This window comes from Palaemon carinicauda, chromosome 5 (genome assembly GCF_036898095.1).
Source record: "Palaemon carinicauda isolate YSFRI2023 chromosome 5, ASM3689809v2, whole genome shotgun sequence".
Classification (NCBI taxonomy): Eukaryota; Metazoa; Arthropoda; class Malacostraca; order Decapoda; family Palaemonidae; genus Palaemon; species Palaemon carinicauda.
The window spans coordinates 177,785,470-177,803,988 of NC_090729.1; the positions used below are offsets into that span (position 1 = coordinate 177,785,470).

Below are 18,519 nucleotides of genomic sequence, written 5' to 3' on the forward strand. Positions count from 1 at the left end.
TGAGAGTCGGGCAAGCTTCAATGGGCCCAGGAGGAGCGATGACCACTTTTTGGAAGGACTGCAGAACGACACCCTGGCCAATCGTACCCGCTGGTTCCGGCAGTGTGTGGGGAGGATGTTGGACATCCCGGGAAGGTTCGACGTCCAGAAGGTAGTTTTTGTGTACAAGGCCGAGAGCGGATTTTCTCTGGAGGATTGGGAGGAGTTTTACGTCCCCACCATCAGACGCTTCGCTGACTGGGTTTCTGCATTAAGGATTAAAGTTCTTGTTTTGAATATGGATCGGAGCAGAGAGTAAATATGTCCCGATAATTTTCAATTGTGTTGTAGTTAGGTGTCAAGTATATTTTTACTATATTTATGCAATGTTGTGCTTTTAGAGGTGTAATTTTAGTCTTGCATTCTTGTTTTTTAGCCTAAGATGTTAAATATTGACGGACTCTTTTAGAGTGAGTTAGGATTAAGGTTGTATCTATAAATATGTATACATTACTGGTAGACTTTCGTGTTTGTGTATTTGAAATATTTTAGTGCTGTACATGTATAGATTATTATCTGTTATATTTTTACATACGCGATTTTGTATATTTTATATATTTTCTGTATATTTTTATATTAGTTGTGCTGAATATTTTAAGATCTGTAAATTATATTTTACAACCTGTTATTTTCATCATGTGAATATCTTTATATCTTTTTATGCTGGGAAATCTTTTAATATATATTGACCGAAAGACTTAGTTGTTTCATCTTCTCCCAGATGATTGATTATGAATAAAGAGATTTCCCTTCAGGTTTTTATGATTGAAATTAAGTAAATTGACTTGGAATGGTAAATGGAAACGAGAAGGAGAGCAATTTTTGTTCTCTTAAACATAATGATTAATATCTCCTGAAAACTTGCAGGCGAAGGAATCCATATTGAGAGTTAAATCGCGGGACAGGATTGCAAAGTAATCTGTAAGAGATTACTCGAGTGCCATGTGTGGATGAGCTCGTGATGAAGGATAGATGGTTTGGGCACACTCAATAATAGGCAAAGGAGGAGATGATGATGATTATTATTACCTAAGCTACAACTCTAGTTGGAAAAGCATGGTGCTATAAACTCAAGGGCTCCAACAAGGAAAATAGCCTAGTGAGAAAATGAATAAAGTACATGAGTATTGTCAGAAAAATATTCTTGAGAAATGTTCATTGCAGCAGATAAAATTAGATTGCTTGAATGACACGTTCATTCTATCGTCAAACTAAGACTTTATTGACATATTCTAGCTTGCTGGTTGAAACATGTCATAAAATTGGCAATAACATCATTGATGTAAATTACGTATAAAACATTTCTAAATGAATAAACAAATATTTTTCATACAAATTAGTATTCACGATTGAAGTATAGTAAAATACTATTTAGAATGTTTAATAATCTCCAAATAAAAGATAAGAGTAAGTAGGAACACATAGTCTTAGTCTAAGTTTTGCTCTCCCACAGGAACGTCCCCTCCCCAAGAAATGGCAAGGGAGCAGCTAAGCAGAGTGGTCTTAACCACCTGACCTGCACAACAGGTGGTCATTCTGACTACACATGTCTGCCTCTGTTGAAGTTAAGTAAATGGTTTTAGTAATGCTCTAGATATTTTTTTTCTACTTCTTCCGTTTAGGAGTCGCTACAGCGGACCATCTCTCTCCTTGTACTTCTATTTACTGAATCCTCCTCTGTCATGCCAACTTAGTCCTTCCTTTCATCCTTCCCGTAGTGGCTCCATCTTAGCATCCTCCTCCAAACATACTCTTCCTCCCTTCTCTTCACATGGCCAAAGCACCTTAGTTTTATTTATCTTGCTTTATATCCAAGGTCATTGACCCTCGAATGAATTTATTTCTGATCTTATCCTACCTCATTGCCACCAGTGAGAACATCAACATCCTCATTTCTGCAATTTTTATCTCTACTTCATTTTTATAGTCTCCAAACCTTATAGCATAGCTGGTCTTAAAGATTTAAAGGGGCAATTCCCTTAAGTCTGACCATATATACTTATGATAAACACTCGAGCCCCCTTTGCACCCAAGTTAGGATCAGAGAATGCAAGGCAATGGCTGCTGATGTCAGAAGGTACTATAGGCTCCTCCAAACACTTCATCTTTATCTCACAAGGATGGTTATTATTATTATTATCATTATTAAATGCTAAGCTATAACCCTAGTTGGAAAAGCAGGATGCTATAAGCCAAGGGGCCTCAACAGGGAAAATGGCTCAGCGAGGAAAGGAAACAAGGAAAAGTAAAATATTTTAAGAATAGTAATAACATTAAAATAAATATTTCCTAAATAAACAATATAAACTTCGACAAAACAAGAGGAAGAGAAAGTAGATAGAACAGTGTACCCTCAAGCAAGAGAACTCTAACTCAAGACAGTGGAAGACCATGGTACAGAGGCTATAGCACTACCCAAGACTAGAGAACAATGGTTTGATTTTGGAGTGTCCTTCTCCTAGAAGAGCTGCTTACCATAGCTAAAGAGTCTTCTACCCTTACCAAGAGGAAAGTAGCCACTGAACAATTACATTGCCGTAGTTAACCCCTTGGGTGAAGAAGAATTGTTTGGTAATCTCAGTGTTGTCAGGTGCATGAGGACAGAGGAGAATCTATAAAGAATAGGCCAGACTATTAGGTGTCTGTGTAGGCAAAGGGAATGAACCGTAACCAGAGACAAGAATCAAATGTTGTACTGTCTGGCCAGTCAAAGGACCCCCTAACTCTCTAGGGGTAGTATCTCAACGGGCGGCTGTGCCCTGGCCCCTGGCCAACAAGAAACTATCGAGCTTGTGCGGAATTAGAACCCCAGTCCGCTAGATCGCTAGGCAGGGGCATATCCTTAAGTGGGAGATGACAGTTTTGGAAGTATATAAACAAATGCTGTTTATGTTATAAAGGCTGAAAATACATCAATGAAAAATATAAGGTGGGCTGTAGCAAAGGGGAATCCATCTTACTACTACTATCATAAACTTATCTGTGACGATACACACATTTATATGACTCATTTTTCCTTTGTGTTTCATCGAAATGTTGTCGTTGAGAAGTAAGTTTTGAGTAATTGTATTACCTTGTGATAATGTATTGCTTTGACATCTCTTTCCAGTAGCTTGGTCGTAAATAGCAAGACGGGATTTGACTAAAAGGTAGACAAGACGAGGCAAGTCCAACATTATGTCACCGTAAGCTAGAGGGACAACTGTGGTCTTTGGTCAGAATTATATTTCTTAGGTTTCTTCTGTTTTAGTAGTGTCAAGTAATTGGACACGTACTTTTTTATTACCTATTGAATTGTCCAGAGTTAAACTTTTTCCATTAAGATCAACTGTTACCCCTAAGACATCAGGAATTACAGATTATTTTTCGAAATCGGTGTATGGATTTCGGCGTGTAGGTTACTTGGTTTTATTATAGTTACGGACGGGGAAAGTTTTTCTACTAAAAAAAACAGTTGTAGGGGTGTATGTGTGATAGCGGCCACCTGTAAGCATTGTTTTGTCTACCTATTGCTCATGCTCGGTTCCGATTGGTTTGGGGAGCTTTCTGTGCATTTACTATGACTTATCTGTCAGGTGGATATTTTAAACCAATTAAAAGCTTATAAGTATTTCTTCATAAGTTCTCGGATGTTGTTCTATGATAGCCATATTTTTTTCCACCTTCCCCTTCAGTTTTAACTTAACCACCATCACATAAAGAGGGAACTTAAGGGAAGTACATCAATCTATTTTGAAATTTAGTGTAATTTCATATATGTCGGCAATTGATTATGATTGAAATGCTCTCCATTCTGTGTAAAGCTATTGTTACTCATGTGAAATTAAAAAAATAACAGCCAAATAATGCCTCAAAGGTCCGATTCTGACTTAAATTTTGGGAAAGACCTGCTCATTTTTTACTGTAAAGCTTCTGTAAATATTGCCAAGACAAAAAAAAAAAAGAATAAAAGAGACGGTGTCAGTCATAAGGTAAGGAATTATTTGTGATTTACTTTTAGTTTGTGACCTGAGAATGGGGTGTCCGGCTAGTGGTTGTGACCTGGGAACTACTAGGTTAGGTTAGGTGGGTTTTTGTTAGGTTGTGTACCCTTTTAAAAATCTGAAAAGTGTCAAATAATCACGTTTTGGTCTTGTTTTCAGCCTCTTACATGAACCATATATTTTTCCAACTGGTTATCTTGTGCTTATTTTGTATTTCTGACCATTATCATTGCTGTAAATCACTCATTTATGACATATCCCCACCCAAAAAATCCTGGTTTCCTACTGGGGTCCCCCATAATTGTCTTTATACAAGGGGTCCAAAAACTCATGAATAGGTTTTTTGCCCCAATAATAATGGTCAGAAATGCATACAACACAAGATAGCCAGTAGGAAAAATATATGGTTCATGTATTTGGTTAGAAATTGAAAGTATCATATATTTACCCCATTTTCTTTGAAAAATGGAATTTATTTTCACTGCAAATAAAAACTTAAATATCTAAGAAATAATAATCGATGTTTTTCTTTTTCCGCAAGCGATGTGAGTGAACTGCGGAGCAAAAACCATTAGATTTCTAAAAAATATCCCTGTACTTATACGGTCTAACAGTTTTGGGTTTGTTTGCTGTTGAAGTGAAGGTCAAATTCAGTGAAAGCACTTTAGTTACTACAGGAAAAAAAAATTTTTCTGGCCAAAATGTTGTTCCGTCTATAACTATAATTTTACCGGTTAGAGTCCTTTTTAGTTTTATCCAATTTGAATCATTCTATTAAAAATCTCTAGAGAGAGGGAGGTAGGGGGTATCCCCCTCCACAATCAACAATAATGTGGGACAAGCGGTTTATTAGATATTTACTTGTGCACCCCTCATCCTTCCTGAACCTATACTAGCATAATGTGCTCTTAACCCTGGATAGGTACGATGGGTCGTTTGCGACCCCGAGCGTAAAAAAAAAACAGGTTTTTCTCACGTGACTCACCCCCGTGACTGAATTTGTGGGTGATCGACCTGCAGGAGGTGTCTCCCCTACACGCTCTAGTAGTGTCCAGATGTGCATTGCTGTAGCTGTACTCCTTCCCCGATTTCTGAGACGCGTCGGGGTCGAGCGCGACCGAGTTTACCCTTCTAAGGTAGTTTGCATAATTATCAAAGTTATTACGTATTATGAAATTGTCGTAGAATGGTGCAACTTGTATAGGTTATCAGTTGTGGAAAGTCTTGGTGGATTGTTTGGCTACCATGTGCATGATTTTTTTTTTAGTTAAAATGTCGTTCATCACCACGAGGACCATTTTACCGCGAGTGCCCCTTTTTCATTTTTTTTCATTTTTTTGCCAAGTCATTTTTCCGTAAGATATTGCCAAATAGTGTCGTAAAACTTTTGCTTGTTTAGTGTTGGAAAGTGTGTCTAGATGATCTGGCTACCCATGCATGACTTTGTTTTTGTCAGATACGACGTAGTTATTGGTATATTGGGTATTTAACTGCGGTTACCAATTTCTGTTTTTTTTCAATATTTGTAAAAATTACTACGTAGTAAGGAATTGCCGTATATTATTCATTTTTTTTTCATGTTTATGTGTTAGAAAGTGTGCCTTGATGGTTGGGCTAACACGTGCATGTCTTTTTTTTTATCTGAGATGCCGTATATTAGAATGTCGGGCATTTTACCGCGAGTACCCCTTTTTCATTTTTTTTCATTTTTTTGCCAAGTCATTTTTCCGTAAGATATTGCGAAATAGTGTCGTAAAACTTTTGCTCTTTTAGTGTTGGAAAGTGTGTCTAGATGATCTGGCTACCCATGCGTGATTTTGTTTTTGTCAGATACGACGTAGTTATTGGTATATTGGGTATTTAACTGCGGTTGCCAATTTCTGTTTTTTTTCAATATTTGTAAAAATTTACTACGTAGTAAGGAATTGCCGTATATTATTGATTTTTTTTTCATGTTTATGTGTTAGAAAGTGTGCCTTGATGGTTGGGCTAACACGTGCATGTCTTTTTTTTTATCTGAGATGCCGTATATTAGAATGTTGGGCATTTTTCCGCGAGTGCCCCTTTTTATTTGTTTTGCATTTTTTTGCTTAGTCATGTTACCGTAAGGAATTGGCAAGTAGTGTCGCAAAACTTATATTTTTATAGTGTTGGAAAGTGTTTCTAGATGATCTGGCTACCCATGCCTATTTTTTTTTTAGCCAGATATGGCGTATATATAAGTATGTGTTCGATTTTCCTGTGATTGCCATTTTTTCTTTTTTTCCCATTTCTTTCAAAATTACTACTTACTAAGGAACTATCACAGAGTAATGATTCATTTATATGTTTATTTGTCGGAAAATGTGCCTTGATGGTTTGCCTAGCACGTGGCTGAAATTTTTTTTTTCTGAAATGCCGTATATTAGAATGGCCATTTTTCCACGAGTGCCCCTTTTTATTTGTTTTGCATTTTTTTGCTTAGTCATGTTACCGTAAGGAATTGGCAAGTAGTGTCGCAAAACTTATAATTTTATAGTGTTGGAAAGTGTTTCTAGATGATCTGGCTACCCATGCCTATCTTTTTTTTTTTTTAGCCAGATATGGCGTATATATAGGTATGTGTTCGATTTTCCTGTGATTGCCATTTTTTCGTTTTTTCCCATTTCTTTCAAAATTACTACGTACTAAGGAACTATCACAGAGTAATGATTCATTTAGATGTTTATTTGTCGGAAAATGTGCCTTGATGGTTTGCCTAGCACGTAGCTGAATTTTCTTTTTCTGAAATGCCGTATATTAGAATGTTAGCCATTTTTCCGCGAGTGCCCCTTTTTATTTGTTTTGCATTTTTTTGCTTAGTCATGTTACCGTAAGGAATTGGCAAGTAGTGTCGCAAAACTTATATTTTTATAGTGTTGGAAAGTGTTTCTAGATGATCTGGCTACCCATGCCTATCTTTTTTTTAGCCAGATATGGCGTATATATAGGTATGTGTTCGATTTTCCGGTGATTGCCATTTTTTCGTTTTTTCCCAATTCTTTCAAAATTACTACGTACTAAGGAACTATCACAGAGTAATGATTCCTCTAGATGTTTATTTGTCGGAAAATTTTGTTTACTTTTTTTTTTGATTGAATATCATCAAATTTTTTTAGCTAAAATATTATATTGTTTTACATTTTTTTATTTTTCGATTTTATTTCCCTTCAAAAAATTTTTTTTGGGTCAGAATTTCAATTTTATAGTCGTAAAATAATCGACAATTATCCAGCAACCCACCATACAATTTTTATGCATATCCAATAATAATTAGATTAGTAAATAACACCTTGAAATTGACATACCCTTCCTACATTTCAAGTGGCAGATTAGGGAGTCTGAGTCAGTGTGGTTGGCGGCCATTTTATGGACATATCCGAAGCGTAAGCTGCCCTATCTATATATATTCTTGTTCCCTATAGAATTTGTGATATTTTGGTGTATTTTTACCTGCATAAATATCATATTATATATTAAATATATGTATTTTTTTACGAAATTTCTAAGTACTCAAAAAATTACCTTTAGATATGGCCCCTGATATAAATGTAATTTACAAAATAATGAAGATTTTTTTACATATTTATATTTTAGGATAACATATGTTTATTCCCTAAAAAAATTAGCAACTTCCTATTTCATTTGGGTACCCAAAAAGATTCATGAAATTTGGACAAATTTTTTTGGCCAAAAAAAGTTACTCTTTTTTTCTCATTTCAGATCTTCACCTCCATGGGTCTGACTTCATCCAAAATACATCAAGATGTGTCCTAAACATTCAAGAATCAATTCCTAAAAGGATTTGTGTATATATGTATAAACTTTTTTTTTATGAATTTTTATGTCAGGTCTTTTTTTTTTCTACTTAATTTTTTAAAATATTTATAATAAATAGTTTTTCTGCAGATGAGTAGTATTTATCTTTACAGTTGTTTTAAGCATTCATTGAAGTTTTTTTTGGCAAAAGAAAAAAGGAGGTTACTGCAAAAACTGATTTTTCAAGAATTTTTTTTGGCGTCGGGGTCGTTCGCGTCCGAGTATACCCTTAAAGGGGTGTCCGAGGAGCGTACCTATCCAGGGTTAATATCTTATTCAATGAACAAACCTTAATACCGCAAAAGTCGTTTCCTATTCACATTTTCGTGAGTACAGTAGCTTACAAAATTAATTACTGGCATGAACAAGCTCTCAGAAATAGGCCTAGGTCTAACTCTCATACTGTATAAAGGTTTTAATGGCATCAAACCTAAGCATCACATGTAATTCCTTTCAACTTTCACTGGTACTTGTTAAATATTGAATAATTTTCAATATTAATCTTACCCGATGATCATGTAGCTGTCAACTCTGTTGCCCGACAGAAAAATCTAAGGTCGTGGTTCCGCAGCAGGCACCCACTCCGTCTGTTGCCGCACCAACCACGGTAGACCCTAAGTGGTCCATGCTGCAGACTATGCAGTCTCAGCTTGCTTCCTTCATGCAGGAGTATCGTGCTGAGAAGGTTGACACTGCACCTGTTAACCTACAACCTGCCACGGTTGTGCGCTCAGCAGATACTGCGGCTGCCTGCTCCCACACTCCACCTGTGAGAGCTCCACCACCGATGCGCAGTCGACCCTGCCAGACGCATGTTCATGCTGCACCCTCCGTTGACATGCGTGAGCTTCCGCATCAGCAGTGGGAAGGTGCTGTCAAGCTGCCGTGTTTTGACGCAATGCGGCATGCTCCGCAACCCACGGCAGTCCCTCCCACGCACCAGCACTCCGCTTTTGTTGTTGCCAGCTCGCAGACTGACCAGCAGCGGCATGATGTTGGATCCGGTGCAGCTACGCATGCACCCGTGCTGCCGGATTCAGCCGTTCAGCTTTCTGCTCCACCTTTGCCACTTCCTCCTCAGCATTCGGATGATGGAGTATCTGATGACGACGAAGCTGCGCATTTGGACGATCCGCACTCCGACATTGAAGAACCCAAGTCTACGCCTCCCTCCTTAGACTTTAGGAAAGTCCTTGCACTGTTTAGGGAACTGTATCCGGAACAGTTTGTGTCTGCAACCCCGCGCTCACCTCCCTCCGAGTTCGCTTTAGGCATGCAGTCAGCAGCTCCTGCCTTCACGAAACTCGTACTCGCGCGCTCATCCAAAAGAGCTTTGAGGGTACTGGGAGAGTGGTTGCAGTCCAAGAAGCAACTGGGGAAGACTGCCTTCATCTTTCCGCCTACCAAGCTTGCTTCCAAATCTAGCGTCTGGTATGCCACGGGAGAGGAACCCGGCTTGGGAGTTCCTGCCTCTGCCCAGGGCGACTTCTCAAGTCTGGTTGACTCTCCCCGCAGGCTGGCTATGAGACGATCTAAGATTTGCTGGTCCTTTTCTGACATGGACCATCTGTTGAAGGGAGTTTTTCGTGCTTTTGAGATCTTCAACTTACTCGACTGGTGTTTGGGAGCGTTAAGCAGAAAGACTTCCCCTTCGGATAAGGACTCTGCCATGCTTATCATGTCTAGCATGGACAAAGCCATTCGGGATGGGTCTGGTGAGCTTGTGGCTTCGTATGTGTCTGGAGTGCTTAAGAAGAGAGATCATCTTTGCTCCTTCTTGTCTGCGGGGATCACACCATGCCAGAAGTCGGAGTTGATGTTTGCTCCGCTTTCCAAGTGTCTCTTTCCGGAAGAGCTGATCAAGGGGATTGCTGCCTCGTTGATCCAGAAGGATACCCATGACCTGGTGGCTTCTTCCGCACGTAAAGTCTCTTTACCTTCCGTGCCTAGACCTAGGATGGACACACCAGCATCTAGGTTCATCCCGCCCTTTCGTGGCAGAACCTCCAGCAGAGGAGGTACCCGTGCCGACAGTCATCGTGGCAAAAAGAAGAAGGGTTCCAAGTCCTCAAAAGGCAGAATCTGACTGCCTTCCTCTCCAGACAGCAGTGGGAGCCAGGCTCAAGAACTACTGGCAGGCTTGGGAGAGCAGAGGTGCAGACGCTCAGTCTGTGAAGTTGCTAAGAGAGGGGTACAGGATTCCGTTCTGGCGCAATCCCCCTCTAGCAACTACTCCCATCAACCTCTCTCCCAACTACAAGGAGGAGGACAAGAGGCTAGCCTTGCAGCAAGAGGTGTCTCTCTTGCTACAAAAGGGAGCGGTAGTCATAGTCCGGGACCATCAATCCCCGGGCTTCTACAACCGTCTCTTCCTGGTAGCGAAGAAGAGAGGAGGCTGGAGACCGGTGCTGGACGTCAGTGCTCTCAATGCTTTTGTCACCAAGCAGACGTTCACAATGGAGACGACGAAGTCGGTGCTAGCATCGGTCAGGAAGGAAGACTGGATGGTCTCGTTGGACCTAAAAGACGCGTACTTTCATGTCCCCGTCCATCCAGACTCCCAACCTTTCCTAAGGTTCGTCTTTGGAAAGGTCGTGTACCAGTTCCAAGCCCTGTGCTTTGGCCTAAGCACGGCACCTCTTGTGTTTACCAAACTGATGAGGAATATTGCCAAATTCCTTCACTTGGCAGACATCAGAGCCTCCCTCTATTTGGACGACTGGCTTTTAAGAGCTCCGTCAAGTCGTCGCTGTCTGGAGAATCTCAGATGGACTATGGATCTGACCAAGGAATTGGGCCTCCTGGTCAATATAGAGAAGTCCCAACTCGTCCCATCCCAAACCATTGTCTATCTAGGTATGGAGATTCAGAGTCGAGCTTTTCGGGCTTTTCCGTCGGCCCCCAGGATCAGTCAAGCCCAAGAATGCATCCAGAGCATGCTGAGAAGGAACCGATGTTCAGTCAGGCAGTGGATGAGTCTAACAGGGACACTTTCATCGCTGGCCCAGTTCATCGAGTTAGGGAGACTCCACCTCCGCCCCCTTCAGTATCATCTAGCTGCTCACTGGAGAAAGGACATGACGCTAGAAGCGGTCTCAGTTCCAATATCCGAAGAGATGAAGTCTGCACTGACGTGGTGGAAGAACAGCATTCTTCTCAAGGAAGGTCTACCATTGGCTGTTCAGACCCCCGACCAACTTCTCTTCTCGGACGCATCGGACACGGGCTGGGGTGCGACACTGGACGGACGGGAATGCTCGGGCACGTGGAATCAGGAGCAAAGAACACTTCACATCAACTGCAAGGAGCTATTGGCAGTTCATCTGGCCTTGAGAAACTTCAAGTCCCTCCTTCTAGGCAAGGTGGTGGAGGTGAACTCCGACAACACTACAGCCTTGGCGTACATCTCCAAGCAAGGAGGGACTCATTCGAGGAAGTTGTTCGAGATCGCAAGGGACCTCCTCACTTGGTCAAGAGATCGAAAGATCTCGCTGGTAACGAGGTTCATTCAAGGCGACATGAATGTCATGGCAGATCGCCTCAGCCGGAAGGGTCAGGTCATCCCCACAGAGTGGACCCTTCACAAGAATGTTTGCAGCAGACTATGGGCCCGGTGGGGTCAGCCCACCATAGATCTATTCGCTACCTCGATGACCAAGAGGCTCCCGATTTATTGTTCACCGATTCCGGACTCAGCAGCAGTTCACGTAGATGCCTTTCTTCTGGATTGGTTCCATCTAGACCTGTATGCGTTCCCTCCGTTCAAGATTGTCAACAAGGTACTGCAGAAGTTCGCCTCTCACGAAGGGACACGGTTGACGTTGGTTGCTCCCCTCTGGCCCGCGAGAGAATGGTTCACCGAGGTACTGCAATGGCTAGTGGACGTTCCCAGTACTCTTCCTCTAAGAGTGGACCTTCTGCGTCAGCCACACGTAAAGAAGGTACACCCAAGCCTCCACGCTCTTCGTCTGACTGCCTTCAGACTATCGAAAGACTCTCAAGAGCTAGAGGCTTTTCGAAGGAGGCAGCCAGAGCGATTGCCAGAGCAAGGAGGACATCCACTCTCAAGGTCTACCAGTCAAAATGGGAAGTCTTCCGAAGCTGGTGCAAGGCGAATGCAGTTTCTTCAACCAGTACCTCTGTAACGCAGATAGCTGACTTCCTTTTACATCTAAGGAATGTAAGATCCCTTTCAGCTCCTACGATCAAAGGTTACAGAAGCATGTTGGCAGCAGTCTTCCGCCACAGAGGCTTAGATCTTTCCACCAACAAAGATCTACAGGACCTCCTTAAGTCTTTTGAGACCTCAAAGGAGCGTCGGTTAGCCACACCAGGCTGGAACCTAGACGTGGTTTTAAGGTTCCTGATGTCAGCAAGGTTCGAACCGCTTCAATCAGCCTCTTTTAAGGATCTCACATTAAAGACTCTTTTCCTCGTTTGCTTGGCAACAGCTAAAAGAGTCAGTGAGATTCACGCCTTCAGCAGGAACATAGGTTTTACATCTGAAACGGCTACATGTTCCTTGCAGCTTGGTTTTTTAGCTAAAAACGAGCTTCCTTCTCGTCCTTGGCCCAAGTCGTTCGAGATCCCAAGCCTGTCCAACTTGGTTGGTAATGAACAAGAGAGAGTACTTTGCCCAGTAAGAGCTCTTAAGTACTATTTAAGACGTACAAAGCCATTACGAGGACAATCAGAAGCTTTATGGTGTTCTATCAAGAAACCTGCTTTACCGATGTCTAAGAACGCAGTTTCTTATTACATCAGGCTTTTGATTAGAGAGGCCCATTCTCATCTGAAGGAAGAAGACCATGCTTTGCTGAAGGTAAGGACACATGAAGTTAGAGCTGTCGCTACTTCAGGGGCCTTCAAACAGAACCGTTCTCTGCAGAGTGTTATGGATGCAACCTATTGGAGAAGCAAGTCAGTGTTCGCATCATTTTACCTCAAAGATGTCCAGTCTCTTTACGAGAACTGCTGCACCCTGGGACCATTCGTAGCAGCGAGTGCAGTAGTAGGTGAGGGCTCAACCACTACATTCCCATAATCCCATAACCTTTTTTAATCTTTCTCTTGAAATGCTTTTTATTGTTGTTTTTGGGTTGTACGGAAGGCTAAGAAGCCTTCCGCATCCTGGTTGATTTGGCGGGTGGTCAAATTCTTTCTTGAGAAGCGCCTAGATTAGAGGTTGTGATGAGGTCCTTTAGTATGGGTTGCAGCCCTTCATACTTCAGCACCTAGGAGTCGCTCAGCATCCTAAGAGGATCGCTAGGCTCAGTAAGGAAGACGTACTTAAAAAGGCAGAGTAATGGTTCAAGTCGACTTCCTTACCAGGTACTTATTTATTTTATGTTTGTTATTTTTGAATAACTGCTAAAATGAAATACGGGATACTTAGCTTCTAATGTTAACATGTATGCTGGTCTCCACCCACCCCCCTGGGTGTGAATCAGCTACATGATCATCGGGTAAGATTAATATTGAAAAATATTATTTTCCTTAGTAAAATAAATTTTTGAATATACTTACCCGATGATCATGAATTTAAGGACCCTCCCTTCCTCCCCATAGAGAACCAGTGGACCGAGGAGAAAATTGAGTTCTTGTTGACAAGAAGTACCTGAGTACCTACTCGACAGATGGCGCTGTTGTGTACACCCCCACCTGTATAGCGATCGCTGGCGTATCCCGACCTTAGATTTTTCTGTCGGGCAACAGAGTTGACAGCTACATGATCATCGGGTAAGTATATTCAAAAATTTATTTTACTAAGGAAAATAACATTTTAATTATAATCTTACACAAAAACCTATTGCTCCGTCTCAGGTTTGATCGAAAGTAAACATTGTGATTTTAGGGATTACAGTAGTTATCCCTTTCATTTGATTTTTTTTTTTATTTTCATCCATCCAAAGTCAATTTACACTAACAGTGATTATGTTATTGTTCTTGAAATGGTGATTTTCCTATAAGGATACAAACCAAGTCATTTAATAGAGGTTACTTCTGGGCAAAGCCGGTTGAAGGATTATCGAAGATCTGTCAGCCTGGTATGGCTGCATCACCCTCCCCTGTACCATATAGAATGGTATGATGTTGCCCATGGCTGATCAATCACTCCATTTTTGGTTGCTAAAGCGTTTGAATGTCAATTACTGATCTTTAGTTTTCTTATTTTGTTTACTGTCTATTTCTCTTATGTTACAGAATGAGTGTGAAACCAGTGAGTGTTTGGCATCCTTGTACTGGTATCGAGGGATGCCCCTGTGGGATCTTCGTGACCCTTTTAACATGGATCCTCATCTGGTATGCTCTACATGCTAAGTACATACACGTAGTTGCTTATCCGAGTCCCCTTGTGTTTTGTGTAGGGACTGGTTATCCTCCCAATGTGAGAGGTTCCATGACCGACAGAAGAAGGCTAAATGTGATTGCTCCCCATCAATTGCATCGCCTTAAAATGATTAAGTATAGATCTTCCCTTGCCTGGCCCCTTGTTATCAAGTCTTACCCATGACATGATCATGGAGGATGGCGACATGTTTTTATTACAAATTATGACGACGTGTTTCCTCCTGCCTTCCCTCATGAGCCCGAGGATTCTTCCTTCGTCCGTGATCCTTTAGCTTCAAACTTCACTCCAGCCTTTGACATTGCTCTGGCTGATGCTCATCCTTCTCATTGGCCATCACCTCCTACGAACGTTTTTAGTTCGTATGAGCAGCTCTTTATCCCTGACATGGGTTCTCAAGAGTTATTTTTATGGGTATGTCTCAGAAGTTTCTCCTCTGCACATTCAGCCTGAGCATACAGTGAAGCGTGCACCCCGCCTTTTTGGGGCTGTACACCAACCATCTCAGCACTCACCTGATCTTACCGCATCTACTTTATTGAGAACACGCTTCCCTCAAACCTCAGGGAAGTCAGGCATACGTATTATCCCTGAGGACCATTGGATCTCTTTTCTCCACATAGAGAGGTTGCTCTGGCTTCTTTCCTAAGGTATGATTGTCAGGCATACAAAGGGCAACCCATTGTATCATGTTCATCCACACGTCCGCTCTCTCGCAATCCTTCAAAGATTGGTCTGCTATTCTACAATCATACATAATGTACAACACGCCCCAATGTTCGTGCTTTGGGTACACCCAAGACTGTGCTGGGTAAACTCAGTCTTTAAATCACATTGAATATTAATTTCTGAAATGGCATAAAAAGTGATCATGTGCTCTAACAGAGTTTCAGAAAGGTAAATATAATGTCTTATTGTTTATTTGAAATTAATTGGGACATGATATCTTGGTTGAGCATACAAAAATGTTAAAGAATTTTTGTAAAGAAAAAATAACAAAACTTGGTGTCAGAGAAAATTTGTTCTCAGAAAACTGGGTCTCGCAGTTGTAGGCTCTATGTACAGTAGCCCCTTTGTCTTTAACTATGCTATTAAGTTGGAATGGCTCTTAAACTGGTGAACCATACTGTACATATATGATTTCCTTACATCAAAACTTGGATGTAGTTTTTGTTTCCTTCACCATTTTAACTTCACAGTAGCCATAGCAATGGCTTGCAATTACGTTAAATCTCAAAGTGGTACAGAAAAATTTATCGATGACAAAAATTACTTATATGTTTTCTGTCAGTGCATTGCTGACACGCTTAGGCTATTTTGCAATGTGAGATGCGTAAAACTGCAGGCAAAGCACAAATTCATATAAAAATCCAAGACGGCGAAAGCATTTTCGTAGTTGTGAAACAGTTGGCTGTTTCTTTCATATGTGCCACAGCGATTACAGTATCAGCGAATTTATGATTTGGGTCTTCAGAGTCAATTCAACACTGACAGTAAATTATCACTGTTAGTCAGAATGTTTTGTGCTTTGGCATTCCTACCAACTGAAGCAGTTGCTGATGATTTTGAGGAACTTTGTCAACTTTAGTCCTATACAAGACCAGATTTTGTTTTATCGGGACTTCCTCCTCCCTAAGGATGAGTCAATTAAGTTACACTTCTTGCCTCAACCATCATGCAAGTCTCAGGCCTAAGCTGACTGACAGTTGGACCTAGCTTACCCTCCACCCTTCGGTTGATATAACTACTTCGTTAAATTTTTAGTAGCTGTTCCAGCTTTGCCTGAATCCCATTCCTATCAATGGACTCAGGTTTGTAGAGTAAGAAAAAATACAAATTACTTTAAAAATTTATGTTTTTGGAACTTGTGTTATTACTTCATGGTAGACATACAGTACTGTACATTTAAGATAAACTGTACTAGTTGATTAAAAGTCCGTAAATGCTTAGATAACCTCTTGTGACACTAATTTTTTATGACAGGTGTTCAGCAAAGTGCAGCGTTGTTACGCGACATGCGGAAACTGTCTATTCAGTTAGCTGCCCTTCGTAGGCTGTCTGCCTGCACTGAGAGGGCTACTGCTCTACAAGTCCCCAATAGTGAGACAACATCTTCAGTGAAGATTCCTCCCAGTCCTAGAAACTATAAACGAAAAGCATCCTACCTCCGAACAGCTGTTGGACTGGGAGGTGGTCTTCTCATTGGTGCCGCAATAAAAACTTGCTATGATGCAAGATCAGAAGATTGGCAAACCCCAAAGATTCTGCCTGGTGTGCATGCAGCCAACCCCTTTAACATAAGTTCTTTGATTGCTGATGAAAATAACAATTTGGCAAACCTTTCGTCTAGTGGTAGCAACAGGAAAAACTTCAACTTCATTGCTGATGTTGTTGACAAGGTGTCTGATGGAGTTGTGTACATCGAAATAAAGGATAACAGAAGGTATGTTACAAAGTATTAAGATTCCTTCCATGATTTATAGGTTTGAAATGAAAAAAGCCCTGACCAGGTCAGCTTTTGAGATAAAACAAGAGAAGAAGTCATAAATGTAAAATTTTTTTAAATTCCTTATTTGATGAAATTAAGAGTTTGGGATTCAAGGTATACTGTATCACTATTTTTTTTATTAAATTAAAAGATTGTAGACTGTATTTGTCAGTTTTCAATATTTAACTTAGCCGGTGATTATATAAGCTGCAACTCTGTTGCTCGACAGAAAACTCTACGTTAAAAATCCGCCAGCGATCGCTATGCAGGTAGGGGGTGTACTTCAACAGCGCCATCTGTCGTTCAGGTACTCAGTACTCAATGTAAACAAAGAACTCAATTTTCTCTCTGTCGGGCTACCGGCAAGACCTACTAATTCGCTGTTGCTAACTGGATTTGTTTTCACAACTATTGGTGAAGTACACTATTCTAGTTTTGAGCTTTCGCTATGCAGGTGTTTTATCTTCATCTCAAAACTTGAAATCGTTTTGGATAGATTTAATTATGGTGACAAAGAGAGTATGGACTTTCTTTCACTTTTAAATGGCCGACCCTTCCCTTAGACGGAAGTGTGTTTAGGCTTTTAGTAATTATCTTATCACGTTATAGATTTTCCTCTATATATTTTATATCTCTCCGCCTTTATTAGGCCTCTTCGATTAACTTTCCATTTTTTATAAACATATAAAATAAATCTTAATGCTTTGTTTATATAGACTTTTCCTAAGAGTAGGCGGTCCTAACTTGGAAACCGAAGTTAATCAACATTGAGCCCTTTATATCGTCTTTAGCTTTTAAAGGATTTAAAACTTTTTAAATGTAATTTTTTATGAAAGAATTTCTTTGATAGTCTTCGTACTGTTTTCAAAGATGAACTAACGTTTAGTTTTTTTATGCTACGCAGTTGTTGACGTTCAGGACGTTCAACATGCGCTCTATCGTTACGATAGAGAGAGAGTGTATCACGGTTTCACTTTGCAGTAAGAGTAAATCGATTCTGACGTTTTGTTCATTCTTTCTTAGCTTAAATGTTTTAAATTCTAATTTAAAGGAACTTTTTATTTGAAAAACCTTTCAGTTTTTTCCTTTAGTCAAATAACATGTTTTTTTGACGATATATAATTGGGCTCTTCTCTTAGGTGCGAAATCAAGAGAGAAAGAGAGAGAGAGAGATAGAGACGGAGGGAGAGAGAGGAGAGAAAACGTTCCGTTCTAGCGGGTAACGTTGTTCTCGTGTTACTCTCGTCCCTAGTCTCTGTACGGGGAGGAAGGATAAAACGTTTTTAGGTTTTTATTCTCGTCCCCAGGCTATGTGCGGTGAGAGATTGAAAACGTAGTTATATGAACTAGTGTTTAGTCTCTTTCCCAGCCACTGATTTTTCTTTTTATCTTAAAATATGTTTTCTGTTTTTTGCTGGTATTATGAGCTTGCATTATACGACTAATTTCGCAATTACTACCTTTTAATGAAGGGTAGAATTGCGTGTTTCAGGTAGAAATAAGTGCAAAACAGAAAATCGAAGTGATAAAGTGATATGCGCAAAGTGTTACAGTGTTGCGTCCGAGGCGCAAAGTGTTACAGTGTTGCGTCCGAGGGTTCGTCTGTTCGTGCCTGTCGTTCACCTAGTCCGGGACCTCTTGCAAGCTCCCAAGCCCAGGGGAGAAGTAATGTCAAAAGACTTATGGGTTCGAGAGGCCTTGACCAACGAACAGACGTTTTCCCTCTATGGTATCGGGTGTTTCTTACCAAGATCTCCCCTACCATAAGACGAGAGAGACGTTGTTTCTCCTCGCCATCCGTAGGCTTTTCGCATAAGAAACCT

At 40.7% G+C, this 18,519-nt stretch overlaps 2 protein-coding genes across 4 annotated transcripts in view; both read left to right on the forward strand.

The window, feature by feature from the left end:
* LOC137640680 (uncharacterized) overlaps positions 1-718 on the forward strand; it is a 10,858-nt gene extending 10,140 nt beyond the window's left edge. Inside the window, exon 4 of one of the 2 annotated variants that reach the window (XM_068373175.1) lies at positions 1-718. This exon is cut by the window's left edge and continues 355 nt beyond it. In XM_068373175.1, coding sequence (XP_068229276.1) covers positions 1-298 — 298 coding nt within the window. In that variant the 3' untranslated portion in view covers positions 299-718. The other variant, XM_068373176.1, reaches the window with a different exon arrangement.
* Positions 719-2,937: 2,219 nt separating this feature from the next.
* HtrA2 (HTRA2-related serine protease) overlaps positions 2,938-18,519 on the forward strand; it is a 43,190-nt gene continuing 27,608 nt past the window's right edge. For both annotated transcript variants that reach the window (XM_068374376.1, XM_068374377.1), the window contains exons 1-2: positions 2,938-3,088; positions 16,192-16,651. In XM_068374376.1, coding sequence (XP_068230477.1) covers positions 3,073-3,088; positions 16,192-16,651 — 476 coding nt within the window. In that variant the 5' untranslated portion in view covers positions 2,938-3,072. The remainder of the gene's footprint in view (positions 3,089-16,191; positions 16,652-18,519) is intronic.